This window comes from Gallus gallus, chromosome 3 (genome assembly GCF_016699485.2).
Source record: "Gallus gallus isolate bGalGal1 chromosome 3, bGalGal1.mat.broiler.GRCg7b, whole genome shotgun sequence".
Lineage (NCBI taxonomy): Eukaryota > Metazoa > Chordata > Aves > Galliformes > Phasianidae > Gallus > Gallus gallus.
Genome location: NC_052534.1, coordinates 94,216,894 through 94,241,170, shown reverse-complemented (window position 1 = coordinate 94,241,170; position 24,277 = coordinate 94,216,894). Strand labels below are relative to the sequence as shown.

Sequence of the window (24,277 nt, the reverse complement as noted above, 5' to 3'; positions counted from 1 at the left end):
GTAAAAATGAAATATGAAAGGGGCAACGTAGAGTTGGATTTATTTTGCTTCATTCTGTAAAATACTAGCTGTAAAACTAAAGAAAGAAATATCAATACTTCTTTTTCCTTGGCTTTTCAGATGACAGTACTTATTGCCTTTATTTGTGGAACTGGAATGGCTTAGGAGGTGGTCCAGATTATTGGGTAAATAATCAGATTATTGGGTAAATAATACACTTTTAAGAATATGACTCCATCTTGTCTCTTCTGCTAGTTCTGCATTTTGTTGAATGATTTATTTATAGTATGTCTGTGAATCAGTCCCTTCTGTGGATGATGTCATCTTTCTCATGTGTTGCACATGCTGCACCTCTGGGAAAAAGGCAGCAGTGTATCTCACCCTCTACTATATCTCACTATTTCTCATTCCTCTTAAGCAATGCATATAGTTTCCATTCATATTTGCTTTGGTTGTCGCTGAGGTATCTATTAAAAAATACACATTTATAGAAAAATGAAGGAAAATGAGTGCTCCATGTTCAAGTTGGTTTTCTGTTATTGGTATTTCAGACAGCAGACAAACTATTCTCCTTGTGTCTTCCACTGAAGCCTTGTTTGCCATATATTCTCATAGTAGTTTCCATGTCTGATGGTTAACTTTAGTCTGCAGAGAGGCTAAATAGAGATAATGCGCAATAAAGCTAGAAGCAAAAGAACTGGAGAAGGCAAACAACACAGAAACACAGAGATTCTTCTGCTCTCACTTTCCGAAAGGAAAAAAAAGAAAAGAAAAAAAAAAGAAAAGAAAAAAAAAAAGGAGAGAGAAAAAACTAAAAAAAGAAGGTTTTAAATATCTGTCTGGTTTTCTCAGTAAGAGGTCAGTACTTACATTTTTAGTGTTATTTTATTTACTTTTGATTCTATTTATTACATATGTGAAATACATGAATCTCTGAATCACATTGCAAAGCTACCAGACATTAGGAGGATTAAAAAAAATTAGAATGTCTGTCTGAGTTTTAGAGGTGAACCCTTTTCCTTTGGTGCACTGAAAAATCCATCCCACTTGCTGAGCTCCCAGCTGAGTGGGTTACAAGCACCTCTAGGGAGGCAAGGAGAACTTCCTCCAGACCCTGGTAACTTCCCTGAGCTGGGGATTGGTGCTTGCTCCTTAGCAGAACTAAAACATCGTTTCTGTTGTGGAAATAGGTGTTTCGCTATCATTCTCCCATTTCTTACTAGATAATCTCTCTGTTACAAGGCTTGGCAGAATGCATGTTGGAGTCAAACTTTCAAAAAATATTTTTCTTTTCTACAAGTGTAAGATGCAAGACCTCAAGTGTAGCTGGAATTAGATGTCTGCTTTAAACCATAGTCCATATAAATTAAATAGAAAATATAAATCATAATAATATTTTTATACTTGACACTTCAAGCAGCAAAGGACGAGAATTCTGAATTTTCTAAATCTTTTATCAAAAATCCTCCTTGATGTACACCAGCTCCACTATCTCAGTTCCCTTACATACCGAAATGCCATTAATATGAATGAGAGTGATTTGTATAGAGAATCTCAGAGTCCAGATCTATTAAAAGATTCTTAAAGAAAATGTTAGGACAAAAAATAAAAAATAAAAACAACACACAGAGAGTTATTTTGAGTGTAGATTTGACTAGATAGCATGCTTATATGAGGTGCACAGTAAATAGTTTCTGATTTTTAATACAATGTCCAAAAGAATCGACAGTTGGATGAAGTGGTGAGTATCTCTTAAATTTTTTACACATTACAATATATGAGTTAAAATGACCACTTTTTTCCTCTTAAATATTCATAACTTTATATATACACATATATATACACTACTGACTTTATAAAGTAAAAATATGTGTGGCAGAAAAATGCATGTATCATCACTGAGAAAAACAGCTAGCTAAGCTCCAAATAAATGTATAAGTTTCTCTCTGGGAAGCCTGAATCCATTAGTGAATTCAACTAATAGGTCAAGAAAAGTAATAGCCAAATAAATATTTTATTAGCATTTTGTGAAACTTGCTAATGGTTAAGCCTGCTATCCCTACAGTAGTGGGAATCTTCATTCAATATCAGGTTGCTATTTGATAGATATTGTCTCCAATTTCATACAAAGTGACTTTCTGGGTGTGCCTGGAAATAAGTATTTTCACATTAATTGAATTCTTTACTCTTGGATACAGTGGAAGAAATCTGCTGCTACTCTAACTATTGGTTAGCTGATGAAAGAGAACCCAACAGATCTGTATCAAGCTGATGTTATTGTACAAAGAAAGTATGTTACACATTTTTCATGAGCTTTCATAGCAAAGTTCTTTCTTGAAATGGTAAATAAGGAAAATTCAGGAGGAGCAGTCCTCAGGTTCAAAGTCTTATTCTTGAAAAGTGCAGCAAAGCTCCACAAACAGCCCCAGAGGTCAAGAAGAGTCATCTGTGAATACCAGAATGCATGTTGGATAGCATATCCTCATCCTTGTCCTTCATGGATCTAAACCTTAACTTGCAGAAGCATCATCCCTTTGGAGCTAGATCTCCTACCACAAGTGAGACACTAGTGGGGACTGAGCTTGCCTGCTCAGTCCTGCCCTATATAAGGCTGAGGGTGGCATCAGGCAGCAACACCACTTCTTGCTGGCTGGTTCTCTGGGCAAGCCCATTTCTCAGGAATGTCAGGGCTGATCCTGATGGATTGGGGAGTAAAGGTATCTTGCCAGCATCCCAGCACTGGGGGCATTTCAGATATCACCCTGTTGTGATAGCATAGTTTTAGGTACTGAGAGGACAGGGCTCTGTGGACAACTCTTTGTTGACAACCTGTGTGCCTTGCCTTTCTCTGCTTCTTTAACTTCGTTTTTCTCCTTTTTTTTTTTTTTCCTCTCTCTCTAAGCAAAGCCTATCCTGCTCTGTTTTTCCTGCAGTCTGTGGTGCAGATTCTCCCACCTCTGTTCAAAGCTAGATGGCATTTATTCAGTAAATAATATCAGGGGATCTTTCATGGAGCAGGATACCGTTAAACATCAGAAAAGGCATGAGATCTGGTGCACTGCAGATGTACTGTTTTGTTCCAACAGTGGTATAATGTGAATAAGTTTGAAACTTGAATCCTCCTTTATGTTTTCCTAGGTTTTGTTTCTCCTCATATCTTACATATATATATATATATATACACACACATATATATATGTACGTATATATATGTATGTATATACACACATATAAACATATATGAAGAGAGAGAGAGAGAGAAATCACCAATGTTTGAAGTAGAGTGTTTTTTTTTGTGATTGAGTAATCACTGCGGTTAGATCATACCCCTGATAAAGGGAGCACTCCCTTTTCGGGACACTAAATCCAGTTTATTAAATTATGTTAATATTTAAATAGGGAAAATATTTAATGATTCTCTCTTATTCAGTCCAGATGGACTGATTTCTTTTCCGAAGAGTGCAGTTTATGAAAATATTGTCTAAACTAACTGTTTGAGTGCTAGAAGAACATACACTGTATGATTCTTATGTATAATTTAAATAGCAATTTCAAGGCTTCAGTTCTGCAGCTGTTCTACATATAAAATTCTCACTCAGCTTTACAGTTGGAGGAGATTCAATGGAAGTGATTCTACAATTGATTTCAGTAGGTGTTTTGACTACAAGAGGAGTGCAAAATTGGCCAACAGTATTTGTAAAGTGCTTTTGGATTCCTGGAGTGAAGGCACTGCAGTATAAATTGTCATTTTTATTAGCAGGAGCACTCTCTTCATCCCAAATTCCATCCAAAAAAATCTAGTTTTAGAAAATCTGTGGCTTTAGTCTCACTGTGCACTTCTACTATCAAAGATGAAACCCCATGTCAATGCCAAAGGAGTGCATCGATGGCAGAACTTACACCATACAAATCACTCCACAACATAGATCAGAAATAGTAGAAAAGTGAATTTTTTTTTTGGCTTTACCTTTGGCATCATGACATTTACATTCCAACCCATAGATTAAGGCTAAGGTATTCTCCAAAACTAAAGGGGCTTTATGGTCAGTGTCCTGCAGAGTGGGGTTTGTAACCTATATCAACATCTACAGCAGTAAATTACTCCAGAGTTTTTCCCTGGCGCTGAGGCCAGCTGGCAAGATCTGGCCACATCGATGCTATTAAACTCTTTTTACTTTCCAAAACAGAGTGGCTGAATCCAAACTGCCAATTGGGAATGATCTTTGGCCCATGCTAATTTCCAAATTGTTCCAGTGATTTTTTGGAAGAGCTCTAGCATTCACCAGCCAAAACTGTGTCAGGGATTTTTCTAAAAATTTAACAATGCAGACAACTGAGTTCCAGTGCTGACTCTATTTTAACTTCTTAGCATAGCTGTGTTTTCTATATCTTCCCTGTGTTTTCTTTTTCCTGAGCAGATGCTCTACTTACAGGATACAATATCAGTGGGAAGAATTTGTCATCTGTCATCAGAATAAAACTGTGGACTTTCTTGAGGTCTTGAGTGGACAGAGACGTGAGTGTGGTGTCAGAACACCAAACACCTCCATTTGTACAGTCAAGCAGCGGAGAGCTCCTCATACAACACTAAGCTGTGCCCACCCATCTAATTGTGGTGCTGAAGCCAGTGCCTGACTTCAAGGTACAGCATCACTGAAAACACACATTCTCATGTTTTACTAAAAAAAGCTATGAATAAAGTTGAAAATGCAATTCTTCTAACATTGTTCCTTAACATTATATAGCAGCCTTAGCAATGTTTGTTTAATTGTACATGCTCATGAAAGACTGTGATATATAGCAATATTCACATCTATCCATTTAAATACAAAGTACGTGCTCAGGAAAAAGCTGGAGGGAGAACGTTCGTCAAAAAGGTTGCAATAGGGAAAGCAAAGATAAGTTTATTTGAAGACCTATTTCCATAGTCCTACTATGTCTGAAGTAGTATCATAAATACTTATTTACTTTTACTTATAAACAAATTCTTGTACGTTACTTTGTATGTATCTTTGCTTGTCTTCCATATGCAAAGTATGTTTGTTCTTTTTATTACTTTGTTTGTTTATTTGTTTGAAATGCAATATTTAAGTATGGAAAAGTGCAAAGTTTTCTGGCCACAGAGTTTTTTCACTGTGGCTGAAGTAGTCTCAGGTCATCATGGCTACATGAAAGGCCAAGTTTTAAACAGGCAGCTATCAGGGGGGAGTTGAAGAGGGTTGGTTATTATTACTGCTAGTTCCCCTTTTGCAGACATTAATAACATTCATATCCACTTCAGACAAAATCAGGATGGCTGATTTTAACAGTTTAAGTAGATGGCTTTCATAAACGTAGCTGACTTCAGATGAATCACTCTGCCTGTGTGCAGACCTGTTGGCTCTGATAACTCACAGCTGATGAATGGCCACACACAGCTGAGGATGGCAGAGCTGGGTTTGGGCAATGGTTGTCCACAGCCTCAAAAAGAGGCAGCAGTAGGTTTCTATGGACAGAAATGGGTGTAAAATGAGCAGTTTTCAGTGGTTTTTTTGTTGTTGTTTTTTTTGGTTGGTTGGTTGGTTTTGTTTTCACCTTTTTTCTACACTTTGAAAGAGAAGGAAAGGCTTTGCATGCAGTGATACTGTTATGGGAGCAGATTGGTTCTCATCTTTAAAAAGTGTGAGAGCTAAACCTCAATGAGAAAGGTGGATGAAATGAGGTGAGGGCAGGGCAGGCTTTGCAGAGATTTAAGGAACTGCAGGACATGCAGAGCAGCTGTGTCTCATCAAGTAAAGACCAGGTGTGAGTGTAAGCGATGATTATATCCAAAATTAGTTCTTAGTTTTGGTACTGGCCTGAAAATGTAATCTGAACAATTGTAACATTATGGCAGAGTTTTAATTCGATTCACATTTAATGTCTTCGAGAAACAAGCTTTGCATATGTGTCCTGTTTCTGGCTTCTTGTGATAATGAAAATCAACTGCTCCAGCAAAAAACAGGACAATGCAAGATGCCAAAATGCTGCATTAGTATATGAAACTTAATGTAACAAATACAAGTGATAATTTTATTTTTTATATGTATTTATGAACAGCCTTTTTTATGAGCAGTTCTGCTTGTTTGCAGATGAATCCTGCCCTGTTCCCTATATCTCTTTCCGTGTTTGCAAACATTAAGACTTGAACAAGAAAGACTTTCAAATACATTTTAGACTCAATTTTGGTTGAAGACAGTCATCGTCTTCTAACTGAATTTTCTGAGTAGTAGAAAAAGTGATTTATCATAAATGCTTTAACTTACGTAAATGTCAGAGAGATGCGAGTAAGTGTAAACATGAAATTTCAAGGGAAAGTGTTAAGATCCTTCAACCGTGGTGGGAATTTCTGTGGCAGGAGATAGTGGTATTGTAGTGGTTTTTTTTTATTCTAGCAAAACTCAATAGGGCTTGAAAGGATATCTTAAAACTTATAAAATGTTGGGGATAACATGTATTTGTATATCTTTGTGGGTCTGTGTTACCTACGCTTCATGTTTTCATGCATCTTTTCTAGGATTAGACACAAAGCTCAAACTTGAAATCATACTAATCAAACCTGAAATGCAAAGTCAATGTTTTTTCCTCCTTCTCCCAAACATGCTCTTAACTTGAATCCCATATAAAACAGAGCCAGCTCCTATGGCAAATACCTCCAAAGTGATAGTTTTAAGATGTGGTTTACCAATCCAAAAACACTTTCAAGCATAGGATGGGAATTCCCAGTGTGTGATGCAGAAATGGCCTCTGGCACTAACAGGACCTGATAATTAAGAACTGAAATTCCACTTCCCAGTGCAGTTGTGACACTTCTCAATCAGAAAGAACCAAACACAAGAGTCATTTGACATAATATAGGGACCAGTTTTGTTCTGTGAGATTACTACTGTTTGCTTTCGGCTGTATGCATTGGGCCTTAAACAATACAGGAATTATATAGATATATATAAATGATGTACTTTGACTGCAGTGTTTCAAACCCCTCTAAAGTATCTCTAAAATGATTTTAAAACATCTTTTGATAAATACAGAAAGGACAGTGGTGTGATGGCTGTATATAAAGATTTTATTTCACTGATTTAGAATAACCACCTCAAATTTCCTATCCTAACTATGACACATCCAAATCAAACTTCTTTGTCAAGTCAGTTATGCACCTCCATTCACAAAAAAAGAATACTACTAGACCATAATTTTGAAATTATAGAGATCGTTTTAGTGTTATCAGTAAGCTTGTCAGGTTAAACAGAAATGATTACTTGTCATCCAGTACACAGTTTTTTTTGTTGTTGTTGTTTGTTGTTTTTTGTTGTTGTTGTTTTTTTATTGTTTTTTTTTGGAGAAAGAAATATATTCAGCTGTTGTGATAACAACAGGGACAAAGGGAAGAGCTGTGCTCAAGATTCATACGAGATCTGGAACCTTTTATTTGGTAAATTGATGTTTCTCAAATGCAAAGGTTTGCAGGAGCTACAGATAAAGTTGATAATATTTTTTCTATTATTTTTGAGATAGTGGGGGTAAATACAAACCAACAACCACTCCGCTGGGAATGAAGCTATTATTAGTTGATATTGTCACCCCTATGTATGTTGAGGAAGTACAGACATTAAATAGAAGCAGGAGAGAGCCTTGTATACTTTTTGGGGGGAGCATGGGAATATGTCTACAGGCAGGATCTCTACAAGGTTTGTTTCAGCAAAACATGTCTTGTGTTAATTGCAGATTTTTAATTTGTAACAATATAACTCCATTGTTTCTATAAAATCATATTTAATATACAACAAACTTTCACCACATAAGCACATTAAAAACACCTTTTTTATAGTTCCAAGAATTGATTACAGGGTTTTCATAAAAGCATTTTCATAACTAGAATCTTAATACAGAATGATTCTTTTTTCTATGCCAAAATACATTTAGATGGTAAATTGCTTATAGAAAAAGATACAGAGAGAAATGGGGTTTGCTGGCATGTAATCCATTTTATTTCATTCTGTTATGGTCAAATTTAAAGCTATATTTGAAATGCTTGGCATAAAATATTGTTTTATCCAGAATATGAACCAAGAAAAAAAGTTAACAGACTCATTTTCTGTTTCGGTGTCTCTCAGATGTGCCCATAACAGCACTTACCCTCTACGCCTTGACCATAACTATCTGTCGAGGGTTTTGTGTTGTGTTTTGGTTTTTCTTTTTCTGAAAGACACAGCATTCCCACTGACTTGCAGCTTTGGGTGCCCACAGAATGAAGAATGGATTTGCTAAAATAGTTGAACTGCATTTACCAAATGCAACACTGGAAAAAAACAAAACAAAACAAAAAAAATCCACATAAAAACACATAGGAAGATTGATCACACAATTTTATTAGAGTCTTTTGAACAATTGCATTATGTTGTTCCTTTATCTAAAAACTCTTGCAAAAAAAGACATTGGAGTGGACTGGTTTCAACCCTGAGCATTAACACTGCATATCAAGTACTGTAGTAAAGAAGCTGGTTAAGTTTGTAGCACTAGCACAAGTCACTGATATTAATCCTCTAGGTGATCAGGTTTTTACAAAAAAAATACATAGTTTTCAATAAATAATGCTTAATTTTACAACTTTGATACAGCAATGTCATACACTGTTTTGACACATACTAAACTCTGCATGCTATATAGTCTACTAGAAGACAAAACTTTGCCATGCATTTCTTTCTAGTGCTAGAAAACACTTTGTCCTCCAGTGCATCGCCTCAAGCAGCCTTCCCATCTTCCTTCTCTCACAGCAATAGGCTGTGCACTGGCATGCAAAAACCTCAAGAAAAGGTTTCCCCCCCACCATCACTCAGACTTCTAAACAAAAGTACTTTTCAGCTTTCCCCCCAAGACCTGGAGTGGCTATGAAAACTAATTTCACGTGGCCTTGAAAAGTCTTTGAAATTACATATTTTAAAAGTGTCATGCTTGAAAAACTGCTCTAAAACATTCAATTTCCCCCACCTGTGGCCATCATGCAACATCATTGAAATGTTGTAACCATCGAAAGTCCCACACTGGAAAACAGGCCTCCATTTTAAAACAGCCCACCAAAAAATAAAAAGAAGGAAAAAAGTATCACAGCATTTATGTAAAGACTCCAAAACGCCAACATATGTACAAGAGCAAAACCAGATACAAATTGTAAATGAACTAACAATGGCATATAACTCTTCTCCCTGGTTTAGCCAGGAGTTGAGGCAAGTTGGTTTTGGAGATAAGCAGGACAATGGAAACAAAAACAAATTGTGACAATGGGAGTTCCTGGATTAATCGTTAATAGTTGATCAAATTTCTTCAAGTGGTAAATCAGGATCTCGATTTTCTTGGAAGTGGGAGTTACCAAAACCCAAACCCCCCTAATTAATAACACATCATGCTAAATTAAACCTGCTTCTGAGTATTTGCAAGTCTTAGAAGTTTGGCTTTTTCATCCTACAAGATTGCACTTCACAGAAAATCCAGATGTTGCAACTAACCACAAAAGAAGAAAATTGATTAATTAATAAGGATTGAAACCTCCATTCTCACACTTCCAGGTTGTTGTTCATCATTGAAAACCATTCACCCCTTCTTATCCATATTGCTTTAGGGGTTTCCTCATATCTACAGAAGTCATTCCTTTGAAATTGCTGTCAATCACAATTTTCTAAGAGTTTTTAAAATATTCCTATCTTTGCACTGGCATAAGTATTGGGTTTTCTAAGAGAATCCCAACCCAAAGAAGGTATTACTTTTATACATGAAATATTACGAACTTTTGTTTCCCTTTTTGTAAGTCATTCTACACTTTCTGCACATTTGTGCTTTATATTGAATATAAAAATAGGTCTTTAAAACTCTATTTACTTTAAACTCACTAAAAAACTACTTGCTTGTGAAATTCTCTTACAAATTCACTGCATCCATGTAGAGAAGATAAAACTAATTAGGCAGTTAATTGGTATAGGTAGTGTGCAAAAAAATTAAGAAAAACAAAAACAATCACAGCCTTCGATGTGGGTGAGGGAGAAGGAACCAAACCAAAGGAATACAACCGTACAGGAGGGGAAATGTAAGGCAACTCATTGAATTAAGTCTTCGTTGGTTTTATGTTTTTGTTTTTTTTTTTCTTTTTTTTTCTTTTTTTTTTTTTGTTTTGTTTTGTTTTTTTTCTGGCCATGCATACGAATGAAGGCTATGAGGACTAAGACACCTATCCTGCTAGCAGCCCTTGAGGCAAAAACTCCCATTAAGCTCAATGAGAATTTTTTTAAAAAAACAGTGCAGGTTTAAGGCCTTACTAGGCAGCGACTGTGAAGATGTATAAAATAACTTAATGAGCTGTGTTGAATATCAAAACACCTAAAGCGTATAAGGCCCTGACTTTGACCCCACATCAGTTGTACCTTACTGTAACACCAGAGTTGCACTTTCCTAAAAGAGGCGTGAGCAAAGGATCAGACTGCACGCATGCAAATCACATTCAATAGACTTGGAGAAGTTTAATCCAAATGACAGTGAATGCCTAGAGAGCATGTAGCACCTAAAGGATGCTTGGGATGAGTCTTCCTACCACATTTATAAAAGACTGCACCTAAAGGATTGGAGGTATTTCTTAGGTGTATTTCCTGTAAAGGAGAGAGGGAGTAAAACAACCAAAGGGGGAAAACGGTAACATAAATGCTCATCATGAAATTAAAAACAATCACCATATCTGATTAAGTTTTACACTGAGTTGACATCCTCACTGATACAAAGCAAACTGTCTTTCCACACTAAAAAGCCAAAACCACACCTCATTTCTCTCCCTCTTACCACTAAGTCTTACTACACTTAGAATAGCATTGTATGGAGACAAATGCAAAAAATGTGGAAAAAAATGCCATGGGAGATATTAAGCCTGCAACAGGACTGCTCTAGCAGGTCAACAAAGATTCCTATGTGCACTAAAAATGGAAGAGGAGCTGGAGATAGGAATATTATTAGAAATGACAAAAGCAAAAATATGAGAGTAATAGCAGATGCTATTTTTCCTGATTAGAAGATTGTATCTTACTCTCATTGAAATCAGCAGGAGCTTAGGCATCCAACAGCATCACAATTCAGCCCTAACAGCGTGGTGGCTTAAAAACACCACCACCAAATTGTTCTTGAGCAATAGGCAACAGTAAACTCTGCAGTAAATGAAAGTCAAACTGTCCGAACATAAAGTATCTCCCTGCATTATACACCTTCACTCAAAATATTCCTGTGATAAAGAATTGTATCATTCCCAGCCAGAAGAAAGAAAAGATATACTTCTGAGTGGGTGTTACACTTTTTGACTAAAGTAGACCCATTGCTCTTTTAAAATATGCCTGACTGCTCTACACTTGGACCCTTTACATCAGTTATCCTCGACTAATATCTTAAATGGTAGTTTTAAAAAACATCTTTCAAAAATATATGTAAGTCAAAACTCCTGCAGGCTGAGACACAAACCTTATTACAATGCAAACCAAATCCAGCCCATATTTGACCATAATCATTCATAACTCATTGAACATCTGTAAAGCACAAATGCTTAATGACACTGCCTATTATTACTTTAACAAACAAGGATGCATATCAGAAGAAAGGGGCCAGAAGAGAAAGCCCCCACGTTCTCATGATAGCTTGAAGAATTACTAAGAGAATTTTGGCTCAGTATTAAGACTTAGAACCTGATCAACTTACTCCATCGCCCTAGCCCAAGAAGGGGTCTTCAATAGCAGGGTAGTGAATGGCTAGGTTACAGCACTTCAGCGCATCTATTTTCTTTCATTCTTTTGCCTTAGAAGAGATAAATGTCATTTGTTTTCAATCTGATTTCTAAGTTAATTACATGGAGAACACACTAATCAGTTGAGACCAAAAACTGAAAATTCAAGAAACTCTGTTTTATTGAGGACTATCCATTGCCAAGGATATCTTGAATATTGTAATTTTGTTTGTTTTAAAACACAGTTTCTCATAAAGAATTATCACAATGCAAGACATAAATTTGAGTTCCCAGATATGCTATATCTTTTCTTTTTTTTTCCTGATAGCAAAGATTTAGGCCAAACAACTTTTATTTAGAATCATGAGTGTTTTATTATTATTATTAGAAAGATCAGATTATATTAATCATTTTACTACCAGTTCATTTAACTAACCTAAAGTAAGATATCTCACCACTTAAATGCCTAAGAGTTGTCCTTGATTAAACATAACATGCATGCAGGTTTTAATGTTATGTTTTATTATGCCTTACAAATGTGTATGCAGGATTTTCATTTCAGCAAGTCTGAAAGCCTGTAGCAGTGGTTGCCACCAAAATACCAGCACAGTGAATTGTCCCTGTAAACAGCTGGATCAGTAACAAATGGAGAAGAAAAAAAAATAGCAATGCCTATCAGATAAAAAGTAAACTACTTGAGAAACAAACTTCCACCTCGTGAATCTGTTTGCTGCCATCAGAGAGGGCAACTGAAATCTGATGGCTCCTAAGGAAAAAAAAAAAAAATAGTAATTAAAAAAAGAAATCCAGAAGCACACACTGCCGAAGTCTGCTCGCCTACAGCAGAAGCTCGTACCCCCTTTCCATCCCACGCCCCTCCGGAGGGGCTTCGCGGGCTGAGCGCTGCCCGAAGGCAGAGATGCAGGCGCGAAGCATCCCCGGGGCACGGCTCAGCAAAACGGGGAGAAGGGGAAAAAAATAACACAGAAAGGGGGAGCCGCCCTGGGGTGGGGAGCGGGCCCCGCCGTGCCCCCGGCAATGGGATGCGGGGAGGGCCGGTCCGCTCCCTGGACGGTGGCGGGGAGCCGGCACGGAGCGGGGCGAACCCACTGCCGCTCCGCACCGGCACACCCTGGCCCTGCCCGAGGGGAGCGCGGAGGGAAAGGGGTGGGGGAAAAAAAAATGCTGAAGGCACCGAGTCCTTCTTTCCTTCCCCCTAGCTAGGGTCATGCACAACAGCCTGCAGCTACCGCTCCTCCGAGGCGAGGGGTGACACCACGGCATCTCCAGCGTTATTCTACAGACACTAATAGCGATACGAGTTTCTATCAGTTCCAGCTGATTTATTAAAATTGTCAAGATACAGACTTTCAGCATTAAAAAAAAAAAAACAGGCTATGATGTTGACAGTGCACAAGTCTGCTTTTGTCATCATTTGCTACAAAATATGCAGATGGTCTGTACTTTAGATTATATTGCACAACATGAGAAACTTTTTTTTTTTAACTATGTGCCTTTTTTTTCTTTTTTCTTTTTTTGCTAAAATCGAGAATCCAGTTTCATACCTTCCATCTGGGGCCCCATCCACATATCACAGCGTATGAGATACATAAAGTCCTACTATAGTACAGTACATATACAATCTTTTAAACTAAGATAACAGCTCTGAGGTCTATATCACCATTTTCAATAAATCTTTACCTACAAATATTGAACAAATCTGAACTATAGCTGTACAAAAAAAAGTGTTTGTTTCTTTTCTTTTTTTTTTTTCTTAAACCACAAGGCCTTTAGATGCAAGGATTATTTTTTTTAAAATTTTAATCCTTTTAAAACCAGGACATAACGTACCAACAAACTTGCATGCTAAAAACAGAGGAAAAAAAAGAAAATAAAAGGGAAGAAGTGCCTGAAAAGTCTTACTGAAAAAACACAGCAAGAATGTTCCCTTTTCACTGTACAAAAATACGCCTGAAAATATATTAATTTTTAAAAAAGACTGAGGTCTGTTATGTATCAAAAATGTTTCAATACCTTTTTGTACTGAGGTCTAGGCTGTCTGGTATTCAATCAAGGAGGTATAAGGGAACAAGTTACAAAAAAAAAAGTTGGCAAGTAGAAATCACATTTGTAAAACCATAAACAATTTGATCTGAAAAGTAAACTCTGATCTTAAGTCAGTTCAGTTATTTGTAAGCGTTTGTACAGTCTGCATTTTTTCAAGCTCCCTGCAGCTTTGTTAAGAATCGGATGCATAGAAGACATCAGTTTTCTCCCTCCAAAAAAAAAAAAAAAAAAGAGTTGCAATGGTCCCTTTCGGAAAAAATAAAAAATAATTAAAAAAAATCAGAACAGTTCTTTAAGATCTCTCACGGGAAAAAAAAAAAAAAATCCACAAACCCCCTTGAGTAACAGTTGTGCTGCCAAAAGACTTCTTCGCAGACCATCTTCCAGCCTTCCATCAGAGACCGCCAAGCTTCGAACAGCGCCTTCTGTAGCATTTTTCCCCCAGTCCCATTTGCCTTTGCTGTTGTTGTTGTGATCACCAAATGTAACAAAAAAAAAAACACACAAAAAAATTAAAAATTAAAAAAAAAATTCACAACTCCCGGGCTCGGAACTAACATCAGGATTTTTTTTTTTTTTAAAGAAGACTTTTTCTTTTTAAGCATCATCATCATCATCACCACCACCATCACCACCGCCGGCATCCGCCGCTCCCCGTCGCCGCCTCCGCCCGCTCAGTACGTGAACACCAGGTCGGAGAAGTTGGCCTCCAGCCAGTCGCCCGCGATCATCTCGCTCAGCTCCGGGGTGCAGTAGTCGGGGAACTCGAAGTGGGAGCCGAGGCTGCCCTCGCTGAACGAGTCCAGGTCCTTGTCCACCAGCGAGAGGGAGAGGTTGCCGGCGGCGGCCCCCGCCCCCAGCTCGGCGGCGGCGTGGCCATGCTGCGAGAAGTTGAGGCTGAGGTCGAACAGGAGGTCGTCCGCCTCCTCGCTGCCGGCCGACGAGGTGGAGATGGAGCGGGACGAGGCGGGGGAGAGGCCGGCGGGCGGCTGCGGCGGCGGCGGGCCCTGCTTGGTGATGTTCTTGAAGCTGTAGTAGAGTCTGCCGCCGCCCGCCGCGCCCCGCACCTCCTCGTAGAGGCTCGCCCCCTCGGTGGACTCCGCCGAGGAGCTCAAGGTGGGGCTGGCCGGCACTTTGGCCACGTTGTACCGCCGCAGCTGCTGCGGGCCCGGCTCCTCGTCCTCCTCCTCGTCGTCCGCCTCCTGCTTGATCCGCAGCTGCAGCTCGTCCTCGTCCTCCTCGTCCTCCTCCTCCTCGTCCACGAAAACGCACTTGACCGCCTTGCTGCTGACTTTCAGCGCGCCGAAGACGTACTCGTCCCCCGCGTAGTCCCCGTGAGGGGCGGCTTTGGCGCCGGGCTTGGGGGGCGAGGCGGCGGCGGCCTTCAGCTTGCTGCACTTCTTGCCCGAGCTCTTGGCGCTCTTGCTGCCGCCGCCGGGAGCGTTCTTCTCGGGGCTCTGGCCGGCGTTGGGCTTGGCCGAGGGGTCCATTTTGGGCTTTTTCCTGGGCCGGTACTTGTAGTCGGGGTAATCGGCCATGTGCTTGAGCCGCAGCCTCTCCGCCTCCCGGATGAAGGGGATCTTCTCGCTGTCCTTCAGCATTTTCCACCGCTTGCCCAGGCGCTTGGAGATCTCCGCGTTGTGCATGTCCGGCGACTGCTCCATGATTTTTCTCCTCTCGATCTTAGACCACACCATGAAAGCGTTCATCGGTCGCTTGATGTGCCCCGACGCCGTTTTGCACCAGTCCGGATCGCTCTCGTCCAGAGCCACCGGGCTGCAAGCCATGAACTCGCCCTCTTCGGTGTCCATCGCCTCCCGGGGCAGGTTGCTCTCGCTCTCCGCGCTCTCCGCCTGCTGTACCATCGCTGGGCTCCCCCGCGGCGCTCCGCTCCGCGCCGACCGCCGCCCCCTCCCACCGCCGCACCTTGCCCTGCGAACCGGGCGCTGCGCTGTACCGTACCGCCGGCCGGGGGACCTCTGCCCGCAGCGCAGCACGGCTCGGCACGGCCGGGCTGGGGCTGGGCGCGGCTGGGCTGTGCTGGGCGCCGCGCTCTGCCCCGGCCTCGCCGCCGGCCCGCCTAGCCCCGCCGCGCGCGCTGCCCCTTCTGCAAAACTCGCGGCTCCGCACCCGACGCGTTATCAGCGTTTCATATGGGTGACATCACTCCCGGCAACGGCCAATGGTTGCGCCCGGCCCCGCCCGTCGCCCAGCCCACCGCCTTTATCAGCTCCCCTCCTCCCCATCCCCCCTCTCTCGCCGCGCTGACACACCCCCCTGTGCGGGGGGCGGTGGGGGAAGGGGGCCCGGCTTCGGGCTTCATCGCTTTCCCCTCGGCCCCTTCCTGCTTCCCCCAGCCCCGGGGGGCCGCGCCCGCTGCCCTCGGCCTTCAGCCGCCGGTTGCCGTCCCGCGGGGAAGGGACGGCGGCGGCGGTGGCGGCTCCCCCCGTGCGCGCTCCCCTCAGGAAGCCGCGGAGCCCCGCGCGGCGGCGGCGGCAGGGGGAGCTGTAGCTCTGCAGCCGTTACACGGCTCCGCTGCCGCCCGCCCGGCCGGGGTCCGCCGCCCACCCCTACACGCGGCCCCCAGGGATCGGACCCGCCCCCGTCCCCCTCTGCGCCTCCACCACCGAACCTGTGAGATCCAGAGCGGGCGGTGTGTTCGTCTGTGGGCATCTCGCTTTGCAAAACGTGTGATGGAAACGAGTCCGCATCCTGTGCTGCGGGTCCCGTTGCGTTTTCCTAGCTACCGCTCGCGGTTATCAGCAAGGCAGAAGTTTAATAAGTTCTGTGAGGGTTGCCGGGCTCAGGCGTGTTGGCGGGCACGGGATGGGCCCTGCCAGAGCACGCACCGAGCTGCTACTATCGGGGCTGCAGCTAAATCAGTCTTCAATTAGCATAGCGGTGCGTTTTCCTCAGGCCACAACAAAATGACTGTATTTGGATGATGCGACCGTGATATCACCAGGCTGTGGTGTGACTGGTGCGGTTACAGGAAGGACAAAAGGGATCTCTCACCTTTTATCTTCGTGGATGCATCGGAGTTACTATGTCTTAAGCGGCAGATACACGGTGTGGTGTCACTTCCCCGCTGAGGGAAGGGGAAGGGCATCACTCAAGGAGGTTCCTTGGAAAGATGGGCGTGAAAAATACTGCTCTGCCTCACCGTGAGGACACCCAGGAGGGATTTCTCCTCTTGCTGCCACCTCTCCCCTCTTGACTGCATCTGGTGTTACAATCTAGCCCTGTAATAATGCCTATCCTTAGGGAGGTAGGAGGTAAAATGGAAAATTTGCATGGCGGGATTCTCAGCCTGTCGGTGAGATGTTATTATTTAGAGAAGCCACGTGAGAAGAAGGTGCAGCACCTTCGGGAGAGCCTGAATTCATGCCACAGAGGTGGTCTGTCTAGGGAGGGCTGCTGGCACTGCAGGGCAGGGCATTCCTGCCGAGTTTGGCACCTTCCACCCGTCCATGTGAAGACTGACTTGTTCGGATGGGGCACATTGTACGGCCATCGGTGTGACAGGAGCTTCAGAGTGAGAACACATTTCCCAGATGATGGTGCAGGCAAGGGTCCCAGGAGACACGTAGTTGGCTGCGGGCCTCCAGGGAGGACAGCTCTCTGCTGCTGAGACGCTGCTACTTAAATGTTACTGGGATACCAATAGTCTTAGATAATCATTCCTTGTAGTGCTTTTCCTGTAAATGCCAATATTCAGATTATCAATGAATTTCCCCCTGTATGAAATTCTGATATTTTCACATGTGCTGTAAATCCAATTAGAAATAAAAGGAGAGGGTGTAGGTTTGCAAAATGAAACACACCAGAAGATTTTAACTTGCTGTTGATTTTCCAGCCTATAGGAGAAGCTTCATTATGTCATTTAATTGTGTAAAAATTGAGCTGATGAAAGTGGAATGTTCCCCTAATTCCCCATGAAAAGAATAAAAACAATATGTTTTCATCAAATACTGCTATTTTGTCAAACTAGCACTTTCTGAGAGCTGTGAACTACTTTAGAAAAAAAAATTCAACCAATTCCTATGGAAACTATGTATATTGATAAGACTTGTGATAGTGTTATCAATAATGATAAGACTCGTTTAGATGGTAAGGACTCCTTCCTCCAGGGTGACACAATCTTGACATTTAACGCACTAAGATCAGAAGAGATCATTTTTAATAAAGCTTCAGTGTGGATTGAATCGAGGGCAGTCCCATCTCTTTCACAATGTCATTACAGCAGACTTTGCATGGGATGTTTCTTCTCCTTCATTCGTGTCCTCATAAGGAAGCATATCAATACCATGGACTTCATATAACTTCCATAAATCCCATTTTTCCATCTTTTTTCTAGTCTATCTCATATTCTGAAGCATGTTGGCAGCGTTTCAGTTTTTCCTCAAAGCAATCTTTTGAATATGAACAGCATTACTGTTTTCTCATGCTTGTTAGTGTTATTTTCTGATTTTTTTGTTTGTTTGTTTTATTTTGAAGGATAGTACTGGGAAGATAATGAAACTGAAAGCAGACTGATAAGTGACAGCCGCATACAAGAGAAAAATATCTTGACTTTAGAAATCTAGTTAAAAGATGTGCACTAATTAGTAGATGCTACTGTTAAAATGAAATAATTTTCTGCTCTAAAAATAGTTCAGTAAGTGTATATGTATATTTTCCTGTTGGGGTGGAGCTGTTAACACCCCACTACTCATTCTATTGAAATTCAAATGAATAAGTTATTTTATTTTATTTTATTTTATTTTATTTTATTTTAGGTCAATGGAAGGCTGGCCTACACGACAAGGTGGGAGAAAAGAAGTACAAGAGGACACACTGTGACACTGCCTGCCCCTCGGATGGAGGCTGGTTTGAAAATCTGTGTCCACACTGGACTTAGTAGTGCTTCATTTTGAGGAGACATGTTAACCTAAGTGTAGAACAGTGTGAACGTATCACGTCAATAAGAGCACTGAGGGGTCTCAGAGTAGAAGCTGACAAGGTGTTTCTGAAGGCGGGAGGATGGATGTAAGAAAATATATTGTGCAGATGCATAGGCCTTCTGAATGTGGCCTTATGTGCTTGCCTCTGACCCCCACTGATGCTTGAAAAAGAGAAGGGATTAATGTTTCTTTTGTTAATGTTTTTCAGGTGACAGACTTTACAGTGTTCAAGACTTTGACAACCAAATGAGGAGAGTAAATGAAAAAGCCAAGATTTTTACTGTACTGTGTCTGAAGACAAATAGCATTATGAGTGCAGCACTTTTTGTTTCATGTCCGTTTTGAAATGTGCTGTGGATTTTTGTCTGGGGAACCCAAGATGACTGGGGAAAGTGTGAAAATCCTGGAGTCACTTTTTGCAAGGTGAGGGAAGTGGGTGAAATCACAGACTGTAGATTCAGGGTGCAGGAAAACGGAATTATGATGTCAGGAGTTTTGCCTTTGTGAGAAAAGTGATGAATTTTGTCTGGAGGAGTTACACTTGAGATGGCATCCTTTCCTGCCCTTTCAGCTGCTACCCCAGTGCTCCTGGAATCGAAATTATGTGGACTGTGGTTTCCATAAAGCCTTTGCTTTGGAAATGAAGGGATGTAGTCACCTGGAACTGCCCAGTGTAACAGCTGAGTTTCAGAATGAGGGGAGAAGTGTACTCAACTGAAATGGAGTGATCATCTGAGATTATTAAACCAGCCCAATCAAAATCTAAATAAACTCAATTTACATCAACACCTAAATACGGATTAAGGTATCCGGACATAACTAGCCTTGATTTTTTTTTGTGTCCAAAATGTTTATTTTGCCAAAAGCACCTGCAGCAGAGACCTGTGGTGAGGACGGTTCCCTGGCAGGCTGGTGCAGAATGCAAGAGCTGGCTGATCATTGTTTATAAAACATAATAATCGAAGATATCCCGGGAAGGAAACTGGGTGTTTCGTGTTCAAGCTGAAACTATCCAGGAGTTACAAATTCAGCAGTTAGTAACCATATTCTCGCTGGGTATGTTGTATAGGACTGGGATTGACGCAGGGTCTAGCGTCCTAAAGTGGGTTGTTGTTTGACAATCATCTGCTAAAACGTGGCTGGTAAAAAGGAAAAAAGGAAATTCCTCTGGGGCAACATGGATGGGCCGTTTCTTCACAGCCCATTGATATTAAATGGTAAGATGTTGTAAAACATATTAGTGCTTTTCCTAATGTCATCCTCATCTCCGAGTTTGACCTATTAAAACAAATAATAATAATAACAAAAAACCTCCAAACGTGTTCCTTGAGTACTATGTATGCTACAGAACCATATGGGCACTAAGAAATGGCACAACAAATAGTGCTGGGATATTCCAGGGTTTTTGCTTTCAAGAAGTGATAGCTCCTTATTTGTGAGACTAATCCATCTCCCAGGCTCTGCGAGTCAGACTGGGTCCCTCTCACCCCACAGATCACTGTGGCACGAGCAGTTCTGTCTGACAGATCGCTTCCTCAGCCACTTGTGTGTAACCCAATTGAGCTGAACGTCTGCCCCCAGCAACACCTGTGCAAATTCATGGATGGCACTGGGACTGCACAGATGCCATAGAGGGCATACTCTGGCATACGGGATATTTATTACTGGTGGTGATGCATGAGATGGAAGGGATCCAGGACTCAGGCGGAGTTTGTGCAGCTGGCAGTTAGAAATTTACTTGCAAACTGAGCTCATTGGGTAGGAAATTCAGTGAGATAATGAATCTGGAGCCCCCAGTGCCATTTTTACCGAGTCACTTTTCAGGGCAGGAGAACAATTTAGAAGAGTTGCGTCTCTTATTGGAAGTGTCTGACAATTACACTTGAAAAAAAAAATGAAGAGAAACTGTAAGAGATCAGATTGCGGTTATTTGCTATCAGAAATGACTGTTGCTAAGGCTGTTTCAATAGAACTGTTAGGCTGTTTCTACCAAAGACTTGAAATATGCAAATTCAGTGTGTAAATTAAAATTATTTTTATTTTAGCTTTGTTTTAATGAAATATTCAACAGCGAACTATGTGGAAATAAAAAGAAAATAATTATTTTTAACAGCTTTTTGTTGTTGTTGTTGTTGTTGTTGCTGTTCTTGTTATTGTTTGTTGTTGCGTGATGATAGGAACCCTTCCACGAAGTTCAGAACAATTCATAAAGGCAGAGCTTATTCATAATGCTATAAATGTGTATTGTTGGCCCGCAGACATTGAAATCCGCAGTGTTTTAGCAGGTCTCTTAGGAAAAAGTGTTGTACCTTGAACCAATTATAGACCATCTCTGGTTAAATTGCAGAGCCAGTTTGCTTAATATGGGTAATTTGATGTTGTAAAGTATTTGTCGGTACCCGAGGGTAGTCTTGTAGGGCACACAAGTTTTACTGTATAATATTTCACACTCATATGTGCGCCAGTTAATCTCCTTAGGTGGAGACTATTTATGAGTCATACAGGATTTATTATGTACTTAATTTGTGATATATGTTTACGTTTTCTCTTTATCAAGCCTTGAATGATAATCGTAATTATTACGTATGTTTTGTTTATTATTTTTAGTTCATTTAACGTTTATTCAATCCAAGAGGCTTTCCACAATTTGAGAATGTAGCAATGACACAACAGAAGTGTAACAATTACCACACCAGCATACCTGTTAGATACAAGCAGCTGAAAAGACACACGCAGATTTATCATTTCCCTTTTTCTCCCCTCTAAAGAACAGCGGAGCGCCATCACTTACAACAAATTAACATCTGAGCCTATTAAATAGAAACAAAGTATTTTCTTTGGTTTCAATGCCTTGAAGGAGGCAACAATGTAACATACAGAGAAGACGCGGAGTCTCTCAGTCCCAAGTGTGGTTCTGCTTTCTTACTGTGTATACTGTTGTTGAGCAAAAGAGTAGCCCTATGCAGCACGTACATGAGAAAGTTTTCACTTACAGGACGCACGCAGGGAATAGGATTCTGTAAAATGCAGCAGTTTTGAAGAAAATCCAGCCCTAAGTGCTGCCTGGACCCCACATCGTTCCCTAACAGCATGACTGAAGATACCCAAGGGCATGACCACAACGTGACCTCTCCTGTTAGGTCAGTCAGGAGTCTCACCCACCAGAGAACCATTCCAAGGTTTGCTTTTGCAGTGCTTCCTAATGTGTGAGAGCATTGTGGGTGATGTGAGGGCACATCTACCAGGTGCCCTGGCTGTGTTCCTGCATGAGCTGCTTCTGCCCACTCTTGGCAGAGCTCTGCTTGGAAAAACTTGGTCTCTGGGCTTCTCAGGCTGCCTGGACTTCCCCTTCTATACATTTCTCCTGCTGGCAGTCCTGAGCCTGGGCTTGAGCTGGCACTGTGCAAGAGAAAGCAGTGCAACAGCTGTACAGTGAGGAGGGAAGCAAGAGCTTCATTGCTGAACAAAGAAACAAACTGCATAATATTCCTATTGATTATATATGATCAGAGGAAAAAGGTTATATGAAGTTCTTTATAAAGCTCCTTACGTCCTTCTTTTGTTATGCCTGTGTAAATCTTTCTACTGCCGTTGTTTCAAAAAGAAATAAATTTAACAAATGTTTCACTGCTTTTTTTCTTTTTTTTCTTTTTTTTTCCCAGATGGAAAACAAACAGGCCTCCTAGTAATAAGTAATATCAGCAGTCACAAGAAATTCTACAGTAGCTAAACAACGAAAGCACATAGAAATGTTGTTTGTTTTATTCCTACGCAAAGCCCTGCTGAATTCACAGGAATGAATTAAAAATGCTGACTGTGACTGGGGGCTCTGGGAAAGCAACACTTCAATTGGTACTGATTTTAATTTTCCATTTTTATTAATTTGTTGCATGTTTGGATAATATCCTTAAAACTCTCTACAGCATACAAATGTGTGTGCATATCAAAACACATTACTAATTTCTATGAAAATTAGAGTGTGTTCTTTCAGATCCTAAAATATCCAACTGAATCACAACATATTCACCAAAACAGGTAACTGTAAAAAACAAACAAACAAACAAACAAACAAAAAACCAGCATACCACTCCCTCTAGTAACCTTTGCTTTGTAGTAGAATTGCAAAACACTTCATTTTTTCCATCTGCTATTTCTTACTTCTTAAATAAAGCAGGAAGTCTCAGCTGTGTGCAAAAACCTGACTGTACTGATCGTGTTGTGATGGTGATGAATGTATTAATTTGGAAAAGACCGTTTACCTTCAGCCAAGAGCCCAAACTGTCCATACTTCTCCCTCCCTCTCCTTCCCCTTCTCCTATGTTACTAACTGTACACTGCTAGTAATAATGCCACTAAGATATTCAATAACAGCAGAGGCTTGAAGGTTTCCTGATGCTTTATTACACAACGATGAAAATATCATAATGCCTCTAACTTCATCAAATCAGGCATTTCATTACAGCATCCTGCAAGTATAGAAAACTGATTGTCTTATGTCAGCATGGCCCGAATCCAGCTCTTGCATACAAGATATGGTTACTAATGATCTTTGTAAGTCAGCTGAGACTTGATCTTATTTTTCAGTTTCACTGCAATAGGAATTGTAAGTCACAGAAGCACATAGGAAGTGTTTATTACAGCTTATGAAATAGACTTTTTTTTTTTTTAAATGCTCAGTCAGTGATAAACCAGAAAATAGTAATTAACTGTACTTGCAATTTGCGCAGTAGTTTAAATCTCATGCCAAGCCAAACTCTGAATTAAGGAATTATTATCACCAACTACAGAGAGCAGAGTGGCGCAGCGGAAGCGTGCTGGGCCCATAACCCAGAGGTCGATGGATCGAAACCATCCTCTGCTATAGGTTTTTAGTCTTCAGTGACTGGATAAAGGGTAAATAATCCCTCCCATTTTTAAGGAAGGGAGAAAGGGAAGACATGGCAAACTACCAAGCTGGTGAGCTTCATCTCTCTGCCTAGGAAAGTCACAGAGTAAAGTCTTCTGGAAGAGATATTAAGGCATGTGATGAAGGATGAGATGAGAAGGTGACCTGAGACAGCCTGCACAGCTTCACCTAGGGGAGATCATGCCTGATCCAATCTGGTGGCTTTCTAAGATGGAGTGACATCACCGGTGGTCAAATGAAAGGCAACTGAGATCATCTACCTGAACTTTTGCAAGTTCTCTGACATGATCCCACACCACATCCTTATGACTAAACTGAAGATAAACAGATTTTAAGGACGGAGTTTATTTGGTGGATGAGGAATTTGGTTCACGAACAAGAGAAGAATGGGAGCAGATGATCAATTATATTCAAATTCAGATTTCTCTCCATGTTCTTAATTTGGTAACTTAGGCATAAATGAATCAAATCTTGTATTGGAAGGTCTGACCCAGTGGCAAAGTAATTTATCTTAGGCTGCAACAATGATCCTGACAAAACAGGAATGGTCATAAAATCCTCCTGATTACTGTCCTGTGAACTTGACACCATACAGCC

At 41.0% G+C, this 24,277-nt stretch overlaps 1 protein-coding gene and 1 non-coding gene across 2 annotated transcripts; one reads left to right on the top strand and one right to left on the bottom strand.

Moving 5' to 3' along the window:
• Nucleotides 1-14,397: 14,397 nt before the first annotated feature.
• SOX11 (SRY-box 11) lies at nt 14,398-15,963 on the bottom strand. The gene has a single exon (NM_001396047.1). The coding sequence runs from the start codon at nt 15,694-15,696 to the stop codon at nt 14,506-14,508; it is 1,191 nt and encodes a 396-aa protein (NP_001382976.1). The 5' UTR covers nt 15,697-15,963; the 3' UTR covers nt 14,398-14,505.
• A 7,600-nt stretch (nt 15,964-23,563) lies between these two features.
• On the top strand, nt 23,564-23,635 carry TRNAM-CAU. The gene has a single exon. It is a non-coding gene; the product is annotated as a tRNA-Met (tRNA).
• The last annotated feature ends 642 nt before the right edge of the window (nt 23,636-24,277 follow it).

Excerpts from the sequence above, each read along its gene's own strand:
- SOX11 (NM_001396047.1), bottom strand. The coding sequence starts at position 15,696 with ATGGTACAGCAGGCGGAGAGCGCGGAGAGCGAGAGCAACCTGCCCCGG.